Source organism: Balaenoptera ricei, chromosome 9 (genome assembly GCF_028023285.1).
Source record: "Balaenoptera ricei isolate mBalRic1 chromosome 9, mBalRic1.hap2, whole genome shotgun sequence".
Lineage (NCBI taxonomy): Eukaryota > Metazoa > Chordata > Mammalia > Artiodactyla > Balaenopteridae > Balaenoptera > Balaenoptera ricei.
In genome coordinates this window covers 12818708-12839154 of record NC_082647.1, presented here as the reverse complement: position 1 = coordinate 12839154, position 20447 = coordinate 12818708, and the positions used below count along the sequence as shown (strand labels likewise).

Sequence of the window (20447 nt, the reverse complement as noted above, 5' to 3'; positions counted from 1 at the left end):
CAAAGATTGTTCTAGGACCTGAATGGACCCGATGCCAGACTGTTGGTTTCTCTCCATTTCTCTCTGCTGGGCTCCACGGTAGCAGGAAGTCACCAAAAGAGCAGGCAGCTGCACAGACACTGAGTGTGAGAGGGACTGGATCCTCAATGGGTTCGGGATTTAATCCCTTCCATTTCAGTTGGAAGTTGACCCCTGGCCTCAGTGAGACGCTCCATCCTCAGTCATGAAGTTCTGTTTCTTAAACGTGAACACTGACGTTAAGGTGCCAACAGACAATCTTGAGTAAAAGAAATCTTATAAAGAAATTCTACTGTGCTTTACTAAGCTCTAACACATCCAACAATTTATAGAAGCTATTTCTCTAAAGCTGTAGAAAGATGAACACTGAAGGATAAATGTCAACATTTCAGCCTGAACAGTTAGGTATCTTAAAAATCTCTGTATGAACCATACTGTCAATCTTGAATTGCATAAAAACTGTCAGGTTGATTTTTTTTAAAAATTTAACAAAATGCAAATCAAAACTACAATGAGGTATCACCTCACACCAGTTAGAATGGGCATCATCAGAAAATCTACAAACAACAAATGCTGGAGAGGGTGTGGAGAAAAGGGAACCCTCTTGCACTGTTGGTAGGAATGTAAATTGATACAGCCACTATGGAGAACAGTATGGAGGTTCCTTAAAAAACTAAAAATAGAACTATCATACAAACCAGCAATCCCACTACTGGGCATATACCCAGAGAAAACCATAACTCAAAAAGACACATGCATCCCAATGTGCATTGTAGCACTATTTACAATAGCCAGGTCATGGAAGCAACCTAGATGTGTATAAAATGGATAACTAATAAGAACCTGCTGTATAAAAAAATAAAATAAAATGCAAAAATTCAAAAAGAAATTAACAAAAAAATAGCCATAGTAACTATGGAGTATTGTTAAAATTGCTTTTGAATCAATGTAAAACATGATAGTAATCAGTTTAAGTAATAAGTGCTGTAATTTTCTAATAGTTATGAGGCTTGAGGAAAAACTGATTTAAAAGCAAAGTGAAAACTTGATTAAAGTATCTAAAAAATGTTATTCTACAGCACTGAAATTGTCCAAAGCTTCCTATCTGTGAGAAAGCATTGCCAACCCTGGTCTCTACCACTTGATGCCTATAGCTGAGACTTTTTTTAATTTAGGGGGGGAAAAAAGGCAAGGCCAGTGCTTGCTTTGGCAGCACATATACTAAAATTGGAGCGATACAGAGAAGATTAGCATGGCCCCTGCGCAAGGATGACACGCAAATTCGTGAAGCGTTCCATATTTTTAGCAAATATGCTTTCACAGCATACCTTGTGTATATGTAAAGATAAGTATTTAATTCTTACTGTTCACTTTTCACTGACAAAGGAAAAAAAGTGAAAACTACAGAAACTGTGGTAGAACCTTACATGCTGTTCTGGTCCTAGTTGTACCCACCTTCGGCCAGTCACATAGCTACTCAAGAAATCTTCCCAACAGAGTACAACAGTATGAGAATCTGAAATCACTTCCAATATCCCCTACTAGATATTGACTATTATATCAAGTAGTAAATGATAAAACTTTTAATTGGCAATTAGTATAACCGTGGATGACTTCTGATTTTGTTTTTAATTCTGTGGATTGTGTTTAAACAATTCCAAAGTATGTTCCTGATTTTGAGATACTAAGTGGTATTGCACAGTTGTCACTTTATTGAATGTGTACAACAGTTCCATGAAGTTTATAATGCACACCCTTGTATAGCTTCAGGTGTTAGAATTAAAACTGATCTGTTATCATAAGGAAAAAAAAAAAAAGGCAAGGCCAAAGATAACTTTGTGGACTTGAGCATATATGATAGACATGTCTCTTTCTCAGCTAGCTTTGCAAAGGATGAAAACCCTGAATTATTCCACTGTTGCCAGGGGTAACTGTAACTGATTAAAGCCATGATGCTTTCACCCCTTCTCAGCATTGGGAAGGTACTTTCTGGGTCCATGGATGAACTACAGAAAGTTTATGATTATGTTAGAGTGTGTGCAGGTATATGCACACCATGAAGAGGTTTCAGGAATTCCTCACCAAAATGAAAATTGTAAATTCTTGTAAAAGTGGTATGTTTAATTAAAAAATACATTTCAGCTACTCTTCTAGATTCTTTTTTTTTTTTTGAAATTTTCTAATTCCAGGCCTATTTGAGTATCCTTCTAGGTTCTATTTCTCTGTTCTGGCCTGTGGTCTGTTCTTGTTTAAAGCATAATTGCCAACTGGATATTCACAACAAGGTCCCTATTCACTAAGAGCTCACAATCAATGGGGAAGAGGAGGCACCTTCATGGGCATTTAAATTCTAATACAAGATAGACTGAGTGTGTAAAGAAAGTGAAATGGGAGAACAAAGGAAAGACGATTTGAGTAGAGAATTTTGAAAGTATGTGGAAAGGACATTTCTGATGCTGAAGACAGAGTAAAGCAACACTGAAGTATTTGTCATATTGTGAAGGAGGATCTATTTGATGACAGAAGAAAATGTTTCAACTCTGTTCTTCCATGACATTATACATCTTAATATGTTTTTCTTTGTCAAAGAAAACAGCACTTGCAAATTTCTCCAGCCAACAGTCTAAGGAGAACGTGTATTGGTAACTCCTATCTGAGAGAGAATTCAGATTAGCCCAGATTCTCCACTGAGATGTTATTCATAAGGTTATAAAAGTTTGCCAAAGGTGTGTCTATTTTCAATTTGCATGGTGCTTTCTTATTTTTAAACAAACTTTTCCACACTCCTTACCCCAAAGTGTTTGTGAACAGAAAGAAAGAGGGAGAGATCTGTGGCCTAATGAAGATAGAACTTTTAGGGCCAAGTGATTGGATATGGATGAAACAGATGTAGGTGATCAGTGAGAAGTGTCAAAGATGATTCCAAAGTTCAAATCTGGGAGAATTTTGGTACCATTAAAACAGACAAGGAGCTTAGAAGGGGGAAACTGGCTTTGAAGGAAAGGGTGAATTTGGTTTTTCACTTGACTCAACAGCTCTAGTGGAAATAGGATTTTTAAATAGGAAATCATCAGAGGGTATGTTACAGTAGTAACACAGTGGAGTGTGGGATTAATGGAGTGTGGGATTAATGCCTGTGCAAGGCCTGAAGGCAGCATAACATGGTATGTTTCCAGGACTAAACATCTTGAAGGTGGAAGTAAAACAGAGGTAAGCATCAAGAAATATACCAACTACTAAGTCATATCCTTAAGAGTGGGTTAGGGTATGTGTTGGAAACCACATGAAGTAGTTCGTGTTCTTTCCTTTTAGGGTAAGAATGGGCCATTGAAAGGTTTTAAGTAGGGTCCTGAGGAGGAGATTTCCTTATTAGAATGATGTGGAGGGTACCTTTTCTAGAAGTTGGACAGTGCCAGGACCAGGTGATGGACAGGCCTGGGGAGGTTCCCTCTGGCCTGTATTCTGCAGTCTATGGGCCTCCATTCCCCTCTTCCTTACCAAGGCCAGGATTAGGGGGAACGAGACAAAATTTAAGGGGGGCCAAGAAACCCAGCATTCAAGATGAATGCTACTTTAATGCAATATTTTTAAGATATTAAAATTAATGAAAAATCCACAATGAACAAAATATAAGAATTCTAAATAAAGGCAAGATCAGTGAGCTGAAGTTAATGCCACTTCCTCAGGAAAAATGATCAGGCACGGCAACTCTTGCAATTGGAAATAAAGTAAGCAAAGAAGTAGACTTCCATTAAAGCCAGGAAGGTAAAATTATGTTTTTGGTATAAGCAAAATATTTAAACTTAAAGCAATGTTGTTAGTTTTAATACACCTAATTTTCAGATGTTCAATATTTCTTCAAGTACTTTAACGTTCTTGGAAAGTTTTTTTTAAATACATAAAAACTTGTATATAGGGGCACACGTTTTTCCTGGTGCCTTAGGATCCTATCTGGCTCAGATACTGTATTTAATAAAAATTTTCATGTTTTATTCACGATTTTTTTGCCTTAATTCTGACTTTTGAAAACATTGCATTACTACTTACTTTGATTCCCATTTTTTTGGTGACCCTTAAATTTTGCGCTTTCGGCTCTTTCGCCACTACTTTTTCAGTTTTTTGTTTGTTTTTGTTGTTGTTGTTTCGTTTTTTTCTTCTTGCTTTTGGAGGCCTGAACCTTTCTAGTTTTTTCCAGAGACACAACTATCCTTTGTTTCGTCCACCGTGCCGAGTCCCGGGCCGGGCCGGGCCGGGAACCTCTTCAAATAGTAATTTCACTTCGCTAGAAACTTGCAAACAGGTTAACTGAACCTCTTGGCGGCGTTGACTCATTCGCTCCCGCGCAGAACGAAGCTCTCGGAACTACCGCGTTAAGGGGGCGTGTTTCCTGCGGCGCCGGCCGGCCTCATTTCTACGACGCACGCAGCGGAATTTCTATTTCCTCCTTCTTCTCGCGAGTCTTGCGTCCCAGCAGCAACCGGAAATGATTTCTTTCCTGGAGGCTGTCGGAGCTTGAGCGTCAGGTGAGGGAGGGAGAAGGGGTGGAAGGCCCGAGTCCTGCGTTAGGTGTGCGTAAGGCTCTGCGTGGGTCCTGGAGGCGGTACTGTGTCGGTGTGTGAACCTTGTCTTCTCACTGGCGCAGAGGACTCCGTGGTTTCGTCGCCTCTCTCAGTTCCCCTATGTTGTTGGTTGGGAGCGTCATTTTGGAGAAGGGGCGCCCGCACATCTCGGCGGGGAGGCGGCGAAGCCCAGGGATCTCCTTGGTCTTTGCTGACGGGGCTGGAGGCGGTAGTTTTTGCGGCCACACGTTTCAGATTGAAGCCCCATGCTAACATTTTAATATTTATTGAGCCCTTACTATGTCTTGGGAACTGTTTTAGGGGTATTGGGTGTACCAGTGAATAAGTCCGACAGAAGTCCCTGCCCGAAGGGAACTTGCATTTTAATAAAATTTGAGAAGACAGTGGAACGGAAATGGGGATGGAATCAGGATTTTTTGGTGTGGGTTGGAGGAAGAGGAAGTTAAAGGGGATCAAAGAGACATGAAGGTGCGAGAGGGGCTTTCTGGGAGCAGGAGGGAATCCGTCCCGTCCTCTGTGCAGGGCTGTTGATGCGATACGGTCGCAAGGTGGGTTGCGTAAAAGTCGTGGATGCAGTTAGGCACTTAGGACTCAGTGAATTCATGTTCTTGCTGTAGGACTTAATTGATCTCTTTTTTCTTCAGGAACAGGTTAAAGGTTAGATTGTAAGAAAAGGAAATAGAAGCCATGTTTCGAAGACCTGTAATGCAGGTAATCACTTCTTCGTATTAGTGTTGGGGTGTGTTACTATAAGCCATAGTGATCAAATTTCTTTAGGCTTTTGCCTGCACAGGCAAAAGTCCTTTGAGCCCACACACCTTGGTGTACTTATTTGACATGAGGATTGGGGACAGATTTTACTTGGGTAAATAATGTTCACTAAAGCAAAACGAAACTTCTCTAGTGTGTTCACATATATCATGGGAGTAATTACTTTTAAAAACATGTGCTACTTGCACGTAGATCAGTTAGCATTGAAAGTCGTTGTTGATCTGCAGACTATGAGAACCGTTGTTCCAGATTTTTATTTTTTATTATTTTTTTTATTTTTAATAAGACAGGTGGTTTCTTTTCTGACCACGTGCCTCAGGTGTTGTCAGCCTGCCTCCCCACCCCGCCCTGCCTCCTTGTGCTGAGGAGAGCAGGTGAAGTCTCAGCATCACTACACGTTTACCAGGTCCAGGATTGCTTCTCACGTCACCCAGTCAGACTTCTCACCTGATCTCCTGTCAGCCTCGCCAGCCTTGAGCCAGCCTAGACCCCTTTTTGCTCGCTTAAGCTCATCTGGGCACCAAGTTCTATAGATTCTCCTTTAGAACACCTCTCTCGCTCCTCATCTTGTGAAGATGAGGAAGAAGCAGTTCCTCCGTGAAACCTGTTCACATTTCCCCCGCTCTGCTGTAGAGTTGGCCCTATATTCTTGGATCCGTACTAACTTATACATACTTTTGAAACATATACTTTTTCATGTGTTGAAATGTGAAGCATGGAAAAGTTATTCCTGTCTTCATACACGATTCTACAGTATTACTGGCAGTAGCCCTTACACAGAATGTCCTTAAAGAGGCAGCAGAGGGTAGTGGGAAAAGCGGCAGCCTTGGGGTCAGACGGCCCTGGGATCTCGGCGTGACTTGCCACTTATTTCCTGGAGGATATTGGACAAGTTACTCTTTCTCTTTGAATTTCATTTTTCTCATCTATAAAGTGGTGGTAATTTTACATAGTTTATAGATTTAGTCTGAGGAATAATTGATGAGAGGTAAAGCAGTTAGCGGGTACTCAGTAATGATAGCTGTTGTTATCACTGAGTGCTGCTGTTATGTGACAGTGATTCCCTTTGTCTGACAGACCGATTGGGGCAGGCATATCTTTGCACTTTATCAAAGAACCATGTTTGTTTATCTTAGACTTTTTTCTTTGGTCTGTCGAAAGCATGACTTTTTCCAACATGTATTTATTTACCTTTTGTGTGCAAACACAGAGGCACCATAATCAGGAAGATTGCCACAAAAGAAGCGGGAGAGGACTGTAAATGAACTCTCTTGGGTATACCGTGTAGTGCCTCCTTTGTACCTGTGGGCTTCTGCAGTAGGCTGCCCTTAAGTGTTTGCATGGTCCTCCTGGCTCTGTGTGATGGGCACGCCTCTTGTCTTGTGTGGATGTATGCCGTAGGAGCTACTGACTGGATGGTGACCACGTGTGAATGGGTCTTCTGTTTGTATTTGCCTTTCCCCCGGATTAAAGCTGTTTTACTAATTTGTTCCACTTTAGGTCCTTCATCAGTTTGTAAGACATGAGTCTGAAATAGCTGGCAGTTTGGTTCTCGAAAGATGTAAGTAGTAGCTGATTTCCAAGTTTAAAGTGTGTTATTTATAGCAGTATGCTAATATTCTCAGTGTTGCACAAGAGGTGTATTCGTTGGGTTATAATCTGTTAATCATCACGCTCTTGACTCATATTTGCCTCTCAGATCTTGGCCTTGCCCCACCAGGCTGCAGGGGCCTCGTGTAAATTGGGCCCTTCTTCCTTTACCAGTCAGTTTTTACTCGCTCTTGTTGTCACTTTCCTGCCAAAGAATTTCCTTGAGTCCTGTTTGGTTATCTAAGTCTTCCAAGGGTATGTGCTATTTGGCTGAAGTAGTGAATGTTTGTGAAAGCTGTTGTTTCACAGAAATAGTCCCTTGTATTTATAAAGATATTCAGATTTGTTCTTTTAACTCTACAGACAGTTTAAAGAAGTTTTTTTAGGTATTTAAAAGAAGAATTTAGATAAAGAGCTTAACGTTTGTTTTGTGGGGCTACTTCCTCTGAATATTTTCTCCTTTCTTGCCAATCCTTTTTCCCTCCCAATCTCTTGTCTATTTGCTCCTTCAACTTATTTTCAAACCTTCTAGAACTTGGGTTTTGCTTAATGCCAAGACTGAAGTTGGAGTAGTGTTTGTAGCTGTTCCTCCCTGGACATTTCTCTCAGTCTCATTTTATCTACACATTGCCTTTCAGCTCTGAATCGTGTGCAGTTACTTGGTCGAGTAGGTCAGGACCCTGTCATGAGACAGGTAGAAGGAAAAAACCCAGTCACAATATTTTCTCTAGCAACAAATGAGATGTGGCGATCAGGGGAAAATGAAACACACCAAATGGGTGAGTACAAAAGCCCGGGCTCTTAATTTTATCAGCAGTAAATAGACATTATTTATTGTGAATTATCTAATTAGATACTTTTAGAAAGGACCTTCTCTAATTCTGTTCTGCTCTTTTAGAAATTGTGGCATTGGTTTTGCTGGGACACGTTGTCCTTTGGCATTTGTCTTTTGCATTTGTAACCACATTCCCTATTCTTGTGATTTAGGTGATGTCAGTCAAAAGACAACATGGCACAGAATTTCAGTATTCCGACCAGGCCTGAGAGATGTGGCATATCAGTATGTGAAAAAGGGGTAAGTTGAGGAAGGAAGGATCTTACAGATTGAATGGTTTAAAACAGGGGTCCCCAACCTCCAGGCCACAGACCGGTCCCGGTCCACGGCCTGTTAGGCACCGGGCCACACAGCAGGAGGTGAGCGGTGGGTGAGCGAGCGAAGCTTCACCTGCCCCTTCCCATGGCTCGCGTTACTGCCCGAGCCACCCGCCCACCCCCTCCACCCGCTCTACCCCCGTCCAGGGAAAAATTGTCTCCACGAAACTGGTCCCTGGTGCCAAAAAGGTTGGGGACTGCTGGTTTAAGAAACTGGTAATGTGTTCTCATGGACTGTGTAGCTCCTTTATTTATGTAGTACCACTAATTACTCTGTGTTAACCCAAGAGGTATTCATTCAATGCTTAATACTATAAACATAGCGCATTGCCATATGTGACTAATTTAAAGGTTTTAACATGGTTTAGCCTTTTAACAACTTATAATTTAGGGCAAAGACGATGTGTACTTAAATGGAGCTCATGAGGTAAGAGAGAAGGCAAAGGGTACCGAGTACCATGTGAGCAAGTGCCTCCACGGCCAGGGATCCTGAAGGCAGGTGTCTTGCCTCTTGGCATCACATGATGGCCTAACAGAGGGTCTGGAATGTCAGAAGCCTGACACAGTGAGGTATTATGGTAATATTCACAACAGTTATTTCATATTTGATAATTTTATGTAAGCTTAGTAGTTCCCTTTTGGAATGCTTGGATTGATTATGTATAAAAAATATCTTTTCCAAACCCACAGAAGGACAAAAGGATGTGTTTAACAGCAGTTGTAGTCATAGTATGTTTAGAAATGTACTTGTTTTATAGAAATAAAACATTTCATGTAAAATAATTTCAGCAGTAACTAAAATTTCTATTTTTTAAAAATAAGTGCATACCTTTTCTTCATATGTACCTCCATTGTCATGTATGTATGATATGTGCATATATATGCATATAAACACAGAGGAAATTTCAAGGAAAATGTCTATATGCAATTTCACCTACTGATGGATGAATCTGTGTGACTGTTCCCTTTGGCACCCAGTCATTTTACCAGTCTTGTCTGTTTTCTGTATTGTACATTTTTGGTGGTGTTAGACTCTGAAGATTGGTGTCATTATGGCCATTTTCTACTCTTTGAAATCAGAGTTACAGTTGTCTTCTAGTTCAGCCTTCTAGAGAGTGCAGTATAGTCTTAGTAATTAACTCTGAGTGAAATACTAAAACTGAAAATTTTGTATTTTAATAATCTAAGTCTTTTGAGAATAAGTTTATGAACCTCAATATAGAAAGGAACTAACTAAAAAATAAATGAAAAAATCAACAAATCTGTTAGAGAATCCAAAATCAGAGGTGACGGAAAATAACACATTGGAAATTAATCATAGAGATTTAAAGGATGCCACTAGGTTGCTCTTCATGGTCTTAAGGTTGCTTTTTTTTTTTTTTTTTTTTTTTTTAAATTTTGGCTTAAACTTTTGAACAGCTTTTTTTTTTTTAAACTTCCATAAGGACCACAGTTAGTTCAAGGATGAAAACATTGTCCTTTTTCCTAGGTGTGGCAAGTCTCTGCACATTCTGTTTCACTACTTTTTCTTTTTGGCTGTACCACGTGGATTGTGGGATCTCAGTTCCCTGACCAGGGATTGAACCTGGGCCCTGGCAGTGAAAGCCTGGAATCCTAGAGCTAGGATTCCCTAGGAATCCACTAGACCACAAGGGAACTCCCTGTTTCAGTACTCCTAATTCTGAATTTTGAGAAGTGGTAGCAAAAATGAGGTTCTGTATGATTATCTGTGTCATCCTTAATGTATACTTACCCTCTCTGACCTGACTCTCTCCTGTAAAGTACATTAGAATCTCCAGACTAAAAACTAAATTTTATTTATATCAGGTCTCGAATTTATGTGGAAGGGAAAGTAGACTATGGTGAATATATGGATAAAAATAATGTGAGACGACAAGCAACAACAATTATAGCTGGTAAGGCTCTTGTGATAATAGCTATTCTTTTTTTTTTTTTTTCTTTTTCTCCTTCCTTTTTTGAAAGCTTGGCTATGTTGTAACTTTACCCGAGGCTGTTAGTACTGATGCTAATGAGATTGTAAGGCATTTCACCAGGAGAATTCCAAGTGAGGTTTGTGGGCTTGCTCCAGGTTTCTGCATTTATCTCTTCCTTTAGAAAATTATCTCTGTACTCACAGTTTTAGTTCACAAGTAACTTATCAGTTGAACTGTCTAAGCCAGTACTTACTATTTGGACTTAGAAAACCTTTAATCTAGTGTCTTTGAAGGACATGGCCTAAACAGGGAAAAAGCATGTGTCGAGACAGAGTTATACTAAAGTGAGTGGCATTAGACATTTGTGCAGATTTGTTCAGAACCTGTTTGGTACTTAACATGATGATTTTGTTTTAAATTCCTTTTGTTCTCATTAAACAAAATACAAAACAACATAGAAAAGATGGACACACGAAGCTTCAGGAGGTTAAGAAAATATCCTCTAGAGCAGAGTTTTCAAACTTTTCTGAAAATTCTACAAGAATTTTGAAAATAATATACCCCTTTGGACATGTTTAAGTTGACATTAAATTTTTTTTTAATGTAAAATTATGTTACTCTCAAAGGTATTAATGGATCTAAATATTATAGCAATTTGATATCCATCATCATTAAAAAAGATACAAACACCTCAACACTTGGAAATTTTACATTATTCCCTTTTCTCTGAACTTGCTTTTCAATTTCATTTTCTCCTCAGAAGTGTACCTTAATATATTGTATAGTCAAGACTCTTTTGTCATTCATTCAGTTAATTGTAACAAAAGTACATGCATAAATAGAAATTTAAAAATATTAAAAAAAATTCTGCAACAGTAGAGCTCTAAATGTTAGGTTTCTCCTTGAATTGGGTTATCATTACAGTTGTTTTTAGAACATAATTGACCAAAACAACTTTAGTATATATGTATACAAACTAAAATTTTATTGAAAATGTATCTTAATGAGATAGGTGATGCATTTTTTGCCTTTTGGATAAATTGCTAAAATAGTTAAGTATTCATTCTGTTCTCTGGTTTTTTATCGATATAAAAACTGGGAAATCTTGTTTTGATAAATAAGTAGACGGGAATAAAAGAACTTTTATTATAGTAGTATCTTAATATTTATGAACTTCTGAGGTATGCCCAAATTAGATATCATTTAAAAATTAATTTTTTTATTATGGAAAATGTCAAACATATACAAAAGGAGAGAGAATAGTAAGAAACGAAAGCTCCCATCATGCAGCTTTAACAATTATCAACAGATGGCCAATATTATTTAATCTATGCCCCAGCCCCCTTTTCCCCCACCTGGATTATTTTGAGGGAATCTCAGACATTATATCATCCAGAAATATTTCAGTAGGTATCTCTGAAAGATACAGATTCCTTTTTAAAACATAACTATAGTGCTATTATCACACCTAATATTAAGAAATTATTGTTAAATTTTTTTTTACCAGATGTCATAGTATTGAAATTTCTTTGCTTCATAAATACCAGTCCATACATTATATTACATGGTTTATATGTATCTTAAGTGTCTCTTATTTTCTTTTTTTAAACAACAGAAATGAATTTTCTCACAATTCTGGAGGTGAAAAGTCTGACAACTTAAGTCTCCTAATTGACAGATTTTCCTCTTTCTCTTTTCACTTGCTCCAGAGTTTGTCTTAACTACTGTGCCATATGGATAAATTATAATTTGTTGTAAATAATAATCGTATATTTTCTTACTGGTTTCTTTGAAAGTATACTGACCTTGATAACTTAGATGAGGTTTTTTCTGACCAGTTTGCTTTCATAATTCTTGAGTGTTTTGACAGTAAATTACTTCCTGCCTGCCCTGTTCCTCCTTGGGTCAAGCCTCCAGACGTATCTACCTATTCAAAAATTTTTTTCTAGACCTGTATATTGTATAGAACTACCCCTGTGATTTCAGCAGTGGAAGATCAAGCTTTCTAATAAAATAATTGACAGTTTAAAATCTATTGATCATGTATTTATAAGCATTTAACACTTTAATATTCCACTATAAACCTATTGTGAGGGCAAATTTTGGATTGTGCGAATTGTTATAAACCAGGCCAAACAGAAGCATTTCAAATTATCTGTCTTTTTTTTTTTTTTTTCTTGTCACCAGTATTCACTAGCATGAATGATTAAGCAGTTAACATAGGTTTATGGCTAATAGTAAAATTGAACGGGTCTTTAGTGACATTAGAATGGAAGGGAATAGAGTTTTAATTTGGCTGATCTGTTTTATAGGCCATATTTTTTTATCCTTTGGATCAATGTAGCTTAAAAATAACCACCAGCAGGTGGCACGCTTGTCGTTTTTACACAGTGATGTCAATTCTGATAATCTCTTCTAAAATACTAACCATTCTGTACCAAAACATTCTAGTTTTAGAAGACTACAGTCGTCAACAAATATTCAATTACTATATAACAACCGTTTTTGAATAATTCTGAAGTTTTAAGAATGTAGATCTTTCGGTGTTATACGGGAGATACTACTTCTTTTCCTTTTCTTGTCCTAAACTAACTCTTTCTGCACAGTATTTTAAGAGCAATGTCTGATGTTTTTGGATAAAAATGTTCTCTCTGAAATACTGATTAGTAAAAATTTTCTCGAGTGAATATATAAAACTCATTCTCTTTTAAAATTTAAAAATAAAACGTGTTCTATGTAATTGTTCAGACTTAAAAAACATAAATAAGTCTGTCTGTGCGATGGGGCCGTTTGTTGAACCCTGCCCTTCCTCCATCCCTGCAGCCTGTGGACTGGGATGCCGGCATCCTTTTCTCTGCGAGGATGCGCTCCCTGGTTTCATGGCATCTGTCTGAGCACTGCAAGCGTCAGAATTTGTGACTAGCTCTTTTGTAGAAAGTTGTTGCTGAGAAGACCTTAGCTGTCTTCAGGGAAGATGAGAAGTGTCCCACCTTTTCTCACAAGGTCTGAGTTGTCGATAAACGGTTGAAGCCCAGCTTTTAGCTCCAATATGCCTATTGTATATACCTCTCAAGGACATAGCAAGCAATATAGCAAGAACATAATATTTTGAGAATTTGTCTAAAGTCTTTTCAGTGAATAGCACTAAAATATGTATGTGGTAGAGGGGAATGATTAACTGAGATGGAGAAAGCGTTCTGAAAATAACATTTATGCTTTGGCTTCTTTACAGATAACATTATATTTCTGAGTGACCAGACGAAGGAGAAGGCATAGAGTGGACGATTCTTCTTTGGCCATTGTTTGGTACAGTCTCATTTCCAAATCTTGATAGTCTTTATAGTTTCTGAGGGCAAGAATTAAAATACTCATGTAAAATGAGTGATAATATTTTTCCTGACTGCTGTTCTTCCCCTTTTTGTGTCATGAACCTTGGTAGTTCCTGTATGTTATGGTATTCACTAGTTGTTTATTCTTTAAGAGATGGTTTCTATGTATAAGTATACAAAGTAGTGAACTGTTAGGTTCATCCGTGTTATGGCAGAGGGATAACTGTCCTTTCGGAAGGCCCCCCGCCCCCCTTTTTTGTGCACACTTCTATTATAGTATTGATTTAGCCACTCAATGTGTATTGAGCATTGCTGTACGTCATACATTTATCCCATGGTTGTAAATACTGATTTCTTTATCTGTTTGGTTTATAGACTAGAAGGCAAGAACTGTATCTTCTTTATGTACCTGCGTCTTAACCATTGCTTGGCACAGAATAGGCAATAAATGTTGACACATGAATGATCCCAACGGGATATTAAGCTTTAGCCTAAACGGTAGGGACTTGCTGAACAGTGGTTAATATCTAATCTAAATAGCTTCAAGATGAACCTACATTATTCACGTCTTCTGTTTTTGGACAATTTCACTAGTAGCATTTGTGAAACAGAGTTTACTAGCAGTAAAGACCTAAAGTATAACTAGGGATGAAGTAGTCCATCTCCAGGTGATGACATAGGCTCTGGTTTCACTATTTTCTATCTTTCTAAACCCCATTCTCTGTCCTTTTCGTCTCATACAGAGCTCTCAGGGGAGTCCCTGCCTCTCTAGGTTAGCGCCCCAGGTATGACATTTTCCTCTTATTTTGTACATGGTCTCTTGATGTACATACTGTGTACAATTGTGTACGCACAGTTACCTTTATTATAAGATTCTGACAGAGTACTAGTAATTTACTAGTAAAGATTACATAAAACGAACTCAGTTTTTTAATGCATCTTTTACTTTTACATGTCCTCTCCCCTCTGCCTGATAGAGTGTGGTGCTAACTGTAGCTTAGATCCTGCTGGACTTTAACAGGTTCAGAATTCACATGTTATTTTATGGACCCTTGACTTTTTATTTTAAGGTATTTTCTGCACACATCAGCAGCATTTTGTACTCACAGTTTGGTTAAGGAAAAATGGAGTTCCTTAGCGTTATCCTTTCTTTTGCCCAGGAACAGTAGAAAATTAATTACTGTTTCCTCATATCAGCTATCTTTATTTATTTTTAAATTTTAAGTTTTTTTTTTCAACCATCTTTTTCTTTTTTTCCTGTAGCTGGGACCATTAATCAGCATATTAAGTTTGCTCTCTTGAGTTCCCACATTAAAACTGTCTGGTGATGTAGTCCTCACTCCTTTACGCCACATTCCTTAAACAAAATTGTAAAGTAGGTAAAATTTGTCTTTTGGGCAACTTTTTGTTTTTTTTCCTCAGCAAAGGTACTTTTATGCTCCTTCAAAGTTGTGAGAAGTTAATGCGGATTAGTATTCCTGTTTAAACTGAGTGATGAATCTGTGCTTTGGGAAAGTGACATGGTGAACAAAACTGCTTAATTACCAAACCCAAGCGATTCTGAGTCCAGGGTGCAGGGGCAGAGAGTGTGTCCTCCAGGATCCCCGTGAGCCGAGGGGCTCTCCTGCAGACTCCCACTGGAGATTGCTTGAGAGGCTCTGCGGCTGGGCAGCAGGGCTTTCAGAGTCAGGTGTTCAGTGCGGAGGCCTCAGCATGCGCGTGATACCGCAGACCCGGGGTCCACGACCGGGCAGGCTGTGGGAGCATAAACTCTGCCCTCCCCCGCAGGCAGCCCTGTCTCCTGAGAAACTTTCTACTGTTCCCAGCCTAGTCTCAGAGTAGATCTGTGGAATCTGATAGCAGTAACAGACCGTAGGGGTCTTCTAGTCCAAGTTTTGTGTCCTGCATTTCCTTTTTCCATGTTCTTACGGTGTCAGGGAATGTACCTGCAGAAAACTGCCCTGTGACTTGGATTTTGGGATTTTGGGTTAGGTAGAAAGATGAGTATGATCCATGGAAGTGTGGGAGAAAAAGTATCAAACAGCATGTGTGGTGTTATTCCCATATTTGAAAAAGAAGTAATTGATATAAATACTTAGAAGAGTCTGGAGGGAGAAAAATCAAAATGCTCTGATGATCTCTGAGAAGATTATGTATGATTTTCCTTACTTTTTACACTTTTGTAGTTTTTTCTTTTCTTTTCTTTTTTTTTTTTTTTTTTTTTAGCATTGAGTATGTATTACCTCTATAAGAAGAAGAAGTAAATAAAGCTCTTTACATTTTGGGGGAAAAAAATCTTTCCATTATTTCCAAGCCAGGCTTGCTCTCCTCATTCACCTTAAGCTAGTACCACTTCATGTGCTAGAGGTGAACAAGATATTCTTTCATGCATTTTTTTCCCCCATTATCTGTATTGTAACATCTCATGCTTAAACACTTCATTTCTTTTTTTTTTTTTTTCTTTTTTTCTTGTATTCTCCTCTTAATAAACGTACACAACCCAGAATGGCTGACTTTAAAGACCAGCCCAGATAAGATCCACTATTTGCTGCAAGGTGCAGTTCTCAGAGAGTCATCCTTTTCTTAAAAATCGCTGGATGATTGATCAGTCCAAAGACATCTGAAAACACCAAAGACATGTTTCTGTGGCTGTTTTGGGGATTACTTGTCATTGCCAACTGGGTTTCAGTCTAACCTTTGCAGCTCATTTAGGGGAAATTAATGGTAATTTCTTATTGTTCCCAAAAGATATCGTGTAATTCTTGAAGGCAGTGTTGTTTTTTACTCAGACTACCCTTTTGCCCTTGTCCAGCTCAGCAGAGCACAGTGACATTTTAGGGCTTTGTAAATGTGTGTTGTTCAGTTGGATTGCCCTGAAACATCAACATGAAAGTGAGGGCAGGATCACTTTACTTACTTTGCTGTCAGGGTTTGCATTATGTGCCCTGAAGATTTGGTGGGAGTAACAGCAAGCAGATCATTGTAGAAAATGAGAGATAATCCCAAGGTTAATGCGCTACAGAGAAAATATCTTACAAGGTAACAGTAATCATATTAACGGCTGACATTTATTGTGTGCGTACCACCTGCACACAAGGCCCTGAGCTAAGTGCTTTTTATCATTGTCTCATTTAACTATTACCCTAAGAAGAAGGTAGTATTATCTCCATTTTACAGGTGAGGAAACTTGAAATGGAGAGGTTAAGAGACATGTCAAAGTCACACAGCTTGTAAGAGGCACACCTGGGGTTTGAACTTGGGTACGTGAAGTTTGCATTTTGCTTTCTGCCTACAGTCTCCCTCCTGCTGCCTTCCCACTTGCATTGGCCCTACATAACCAGAAACCCCACTGCTGACTTCTGACCAGCGCCCTATGCAGGGTGCATCTGGGTCACACCAGGAGTTCAGTACATAATAGGTTTTGGTAGAGGGGGAGAATTACGAGTGAGGGAGAAATACCTCTACCTCTTTATTCTTTCTCATCTTCAGTCCGATGATCCCACAGGAAGATAAGTCACACTTAATTTCTCTACCAGGTTATCTTTACATATTCCTCTTCCTTTTTGTCAAGCAGTGTCTCTTTACTGGTTAAAATAAGTTCAGTGTCTGCTCCTTTTATTGTTACCTATAATTGTTTCCTTCCTACTGAGTATTGAAATTGTCAGGAAGATTGTTCAAGAATTTGTCAGGCTCACTTTTTAGAGAGTGAGGCTTTTGGCCTGCACCAACAGCACTGAAGTCCCTTCTCAAAACTACTATACTTGGCCCCTGTGCTAGTCCCACAGTCTGTGATAGGATGATGTGTAGCTTTTTCGGCTGTCAGAATCATGCATCCACAATATTGAAATTTTTCTTTTTCTCTCTTTACCCTTCATCCATTAGCTCTCTGCCATGCTTTGGACCTTAGGGTCCTATTTGTCCAAATAAGTGTACATCTTTTTTAGTTTTTCTGCTGTACCAGTCATTTGGGAAAAAGGTGGTCTGTCATAATAGTTCACTTAAGGCTGTGCAGTCAGAAAGCCTGCATTTGAATTTTTGCTTTACTCGGAGCAGCTGGGTGAACTCTGGTGCGTTTCTTAACTTTCCATGCCTTTGATTTTTGTTGTTTTGTTTTCCTGTGAATAAAACAGGGATAATAGTAGTCGTACTTTTATAGGCCTACTGTGAAGAACACAGTAAGTAATACCTGTAACTTACTTAGTTAGCACGTAGTAACTGAATCAAGTGCTCAATACTTGCTGGCTATTATTACTGTTGTTGCAGTTATTTTAAACAAGGTGTATCTCTCTTTCAGTCACCATGCCTGTCTCACCAAGTCTCAGGAGATACTCAGGAGAGCATTTTAATTTCAGTTTATCGTACTTGACTTTTTTTTTGTTGGGTTATTAATGTCCGTGGATTACTGAGCACGTATTCCACTTTGGTCATTTTTTTTCTTTGGTTTGTTGTTAATCTTCTGTGGCTGTTTACAATTAACCTGGGCATCTTTTTGGACTCAGAGGCCATGTGGGCACCTGCTCTATGCCATGCAGCCGTACAGCGTGGATGTAGGGGTGACTATGACAGGCCTCCTGCACTGAAGGGACTCGCAGTGTAGGGTGGGGGGGGGTTGGGTGGGGGAGGTAAAAGCAGGAGTGGTGTAGACAAGTGTGATACGGTGGGAGGGACACTCTAGTCACGGTAGAAACAGAGTCCTGTGGGGCGCAGAAGAGAATAGTTAGGTTAGTTTTCAGCAGAGGAAACAACACGAACAAAGGTCCAGAAACTTAAAAGTATACGAAGCGTTCAAAGATAAAACACGAAAGGTATTCGAGGCTAGATTGTAAAGGGCGTTGAAAGCTTGCAGAGGACTTTGGCAGTGGGATCCATAGAAGGTTTTAAAAGAGGGACATCTCATCAGAATTGTGCTTTAGAAAGAACTGTGAAGACAGTTGAAGGGTTAGAAGGAGCGAAGCCTGGCGGTAGTTAGGAAGCTATTGAATAAGCCTGGAAAGGTTAGTAAAGTGGGGATGAGAGGTGACACGAGGGATGTTTAGGATTCCCATTGACTCATTCATCGCGTACCAACTATGTGCCAGGTCCTGTGCTAGGCTCTGGGTTGGAGATAACCGAGAACGCATAGCTCCTGTCCAGGATCTAGTGGTGACGACAGCACAGGTGTTGGTGGTAAGAGAAAAGGCAATCAGAAGATAATTTTTTTTTCCTAAATTTTAATACTTTTACTTAAGCCAATGTATACAAAATATTCCAACATGTCAATATAAAAAGTCATCAAGGGAATATCATACACTCCCCTCCCATCTGTCCTCAGTCTTGGCGTCCGGTGTGTGTTACACTTACTCCCGGTCACGCTGTCTGGCCGCAATTTAGAGCTCGGTGGCCTCTAGTGACCCCCTTGGTGGACTGCGTGGGTCTCCCCGGGTGCCTGAAACCGTCCCAGAGGCCACTTCGTGGGACTCCAGAAGATAATTTTGAAACTTCTGCTTGGGCAGCTGTGTAGATGATGACGTTTTATTAGAGACTAAGGAACATGGATGTGGCAGCAGATTTGAGAAGAGCGAAGATAATGAGTTTAGTTTTGAAAATAGTTTAACTGTAGATTTTCTAGCTTATATTTGGGAGGGTGAAGGTTAACGAGTCTGGCACTCAGAAGAGACGCTGAGGCAAGAGTGACTTTCTTTTTCTTCTGCCAGACACATTGTAAGCAGATTTTTGTGAGATAACTTTCAGATGATGCCAGGATTCCAGCTTCCTGTTGTGGAAAACCATATTGTGGGAAGGATTTCCAGTTGCCTACCTGTTTTACGATGTACATGGGATTTGTTCTAATCAGGAATGGTATGATGACAGACACAGAGACAACTGCCTTTGAACAAAGAGTTTATTACTTACAGTTCTCAAGAGGAGGGCGTGCAACACACCATGCCAGGACCACACGGAGAGGTACCAGGGTAGGTCAGGAGGCAGAAGGAGCGAGGGAAAAGCATGGGTCAGAGCTTTTATTGTTTTTTTCATGGGGAAAGAATGGGTGAGACAGGATAGGAGAGCTGAGCAAGTTTAGGATTGGACAGTTTGAACACATTTCAGCAGGCAATGGGTAATAAGGGGTGGTCCCTAGTTGTCAGGTACCTTGCCCTGGGGTGATTTCAGGCAGAGGAATAGTGTCCTGGACTTCAGAAGCCTGATGAAAGGCTAATGAGGGGTATGAACTCAGGGTTGCTTGGTGTGCATATCAAAGGCATGCTCGTGGACAAGTCCTTTACTATTTCTAGGAATCCGCTATCATTTGGGGGTGGAGTGGGGAAAGTCCCTCCCAGGGTCTGCCAGGCCCCAAGATTTCAAAGCATCATAAAATACAGAAAATGAGAAACGTCATTAAAAAAAAAAAAAAAAAGAAGAAACGTTGTTATTATGATACCCAATATCTATTACTCCTACATTTACAGAACCCATATTTTATTGGGGATGACAGTGTGAACAGCTAAAATATTGTATTTCTATTCTCCTTTGCAGTTAAGGATTGCTAAGGGGCTATAAGCAGAAGTTATTTGATGGTGTTTCCAGGGAAGTTCCTTCAGTGAACTAACTCTGTTGGGAGGCTCATCCTGTGTGCTTCTCTAAACCCTCATTTGGCTTTTTCTTGTCTGAAATGTGGACATTGTGGCTGAATCTCCACTAGTGGTCTTGGAGCATGATACAATCTTCAGGATGGAAGACAGAAGAAGATGGAATCTGTGATGACCATGGAACCACCATACCAGTCCTGGACAGTCTACTTCTGGACTTCTTTTGGAGACACAAATAAATCTCTACCTTGTTTAAGCTACTGATTTGTGCTTTGCAGTTAAACCTAATCCTTACGAATTTACACATTCTTACCTTTATCTCCATATACATGATCAACTCATTACTCTTGCCTTTCTCTTGTACGACTTCCACTGTAAGTAGAAGTAAAATCTCACCTCGGCTCCCACAGTCCTTCAGGCTTTTAACTTACTTACGTCTCATTCTAAATTTGAGGAGGGGATTGGAACAAAGACACACAAAACCTTAGCAATTAGCCTTAAAAAGCA

General features: G+C 39.4%; 1 protein-coding gene and 1 non-coding gene across 10 annotated transcripts; both read left to right on the top strand.

The window, feature by feature from the left end:
- Positions 1-1215: 1215 nt before the first annotated feature.
- Positions 1216-1322, top strand: LOC132372277 (U6 spliceosomal RNA). The gene has a single exon (XR_009505145.1). It is a non-coding gene; the product is annotated as a U6 spliceosomal RNA (small nuclear RNA).
- Positions 1323-4477: 3155 nt separating this feature from the next.
- On the top strand, positions 4478-20200 carry SSBP1 (single stranded DNA binding protein 1). 9 transcript variants are annotated; one of them, XR_009504939.1, is made up of 9 exons: positions 4478-4541; positions 5243-5309; positions 6870-6930; positions 7598-7738; positions 7947-8034; positions 9939-10027; positions 13278-13351; positions 19269-19325; positions 20054-20200. XR_009504939.1 is itself a non-coding variant. In XM_059933200.1 (8 exons), the coding sequence occupies exons 2-7, from the start codon at positions 5286-5288 to the stop codon at positions 13319-13321; spliced, it is 447 nt and encodes a 148-aa protein (XP_059789183.1). In that variant the 5' UTR covers positions 4478-4541; positions 5243-5285; the 3' UTR covers positions 13322-13351; positions 20054-20200. The 9 variants fall into 9 exon arrangements, 5 of the variants coding, with proteins under 5 accessions (XP_059789183.1, XP_059789180.1, XP_059789184.1 ...); XR_009504937.1 differs by having other exon boundaries at positions 19888-20200; XR_009504940.1 differs by lacking the exon at positions 19269-19325 and adding an exon at positions 14118-14159.
- Positions 20201-20447: the final 247 nt, after the last annotated feature.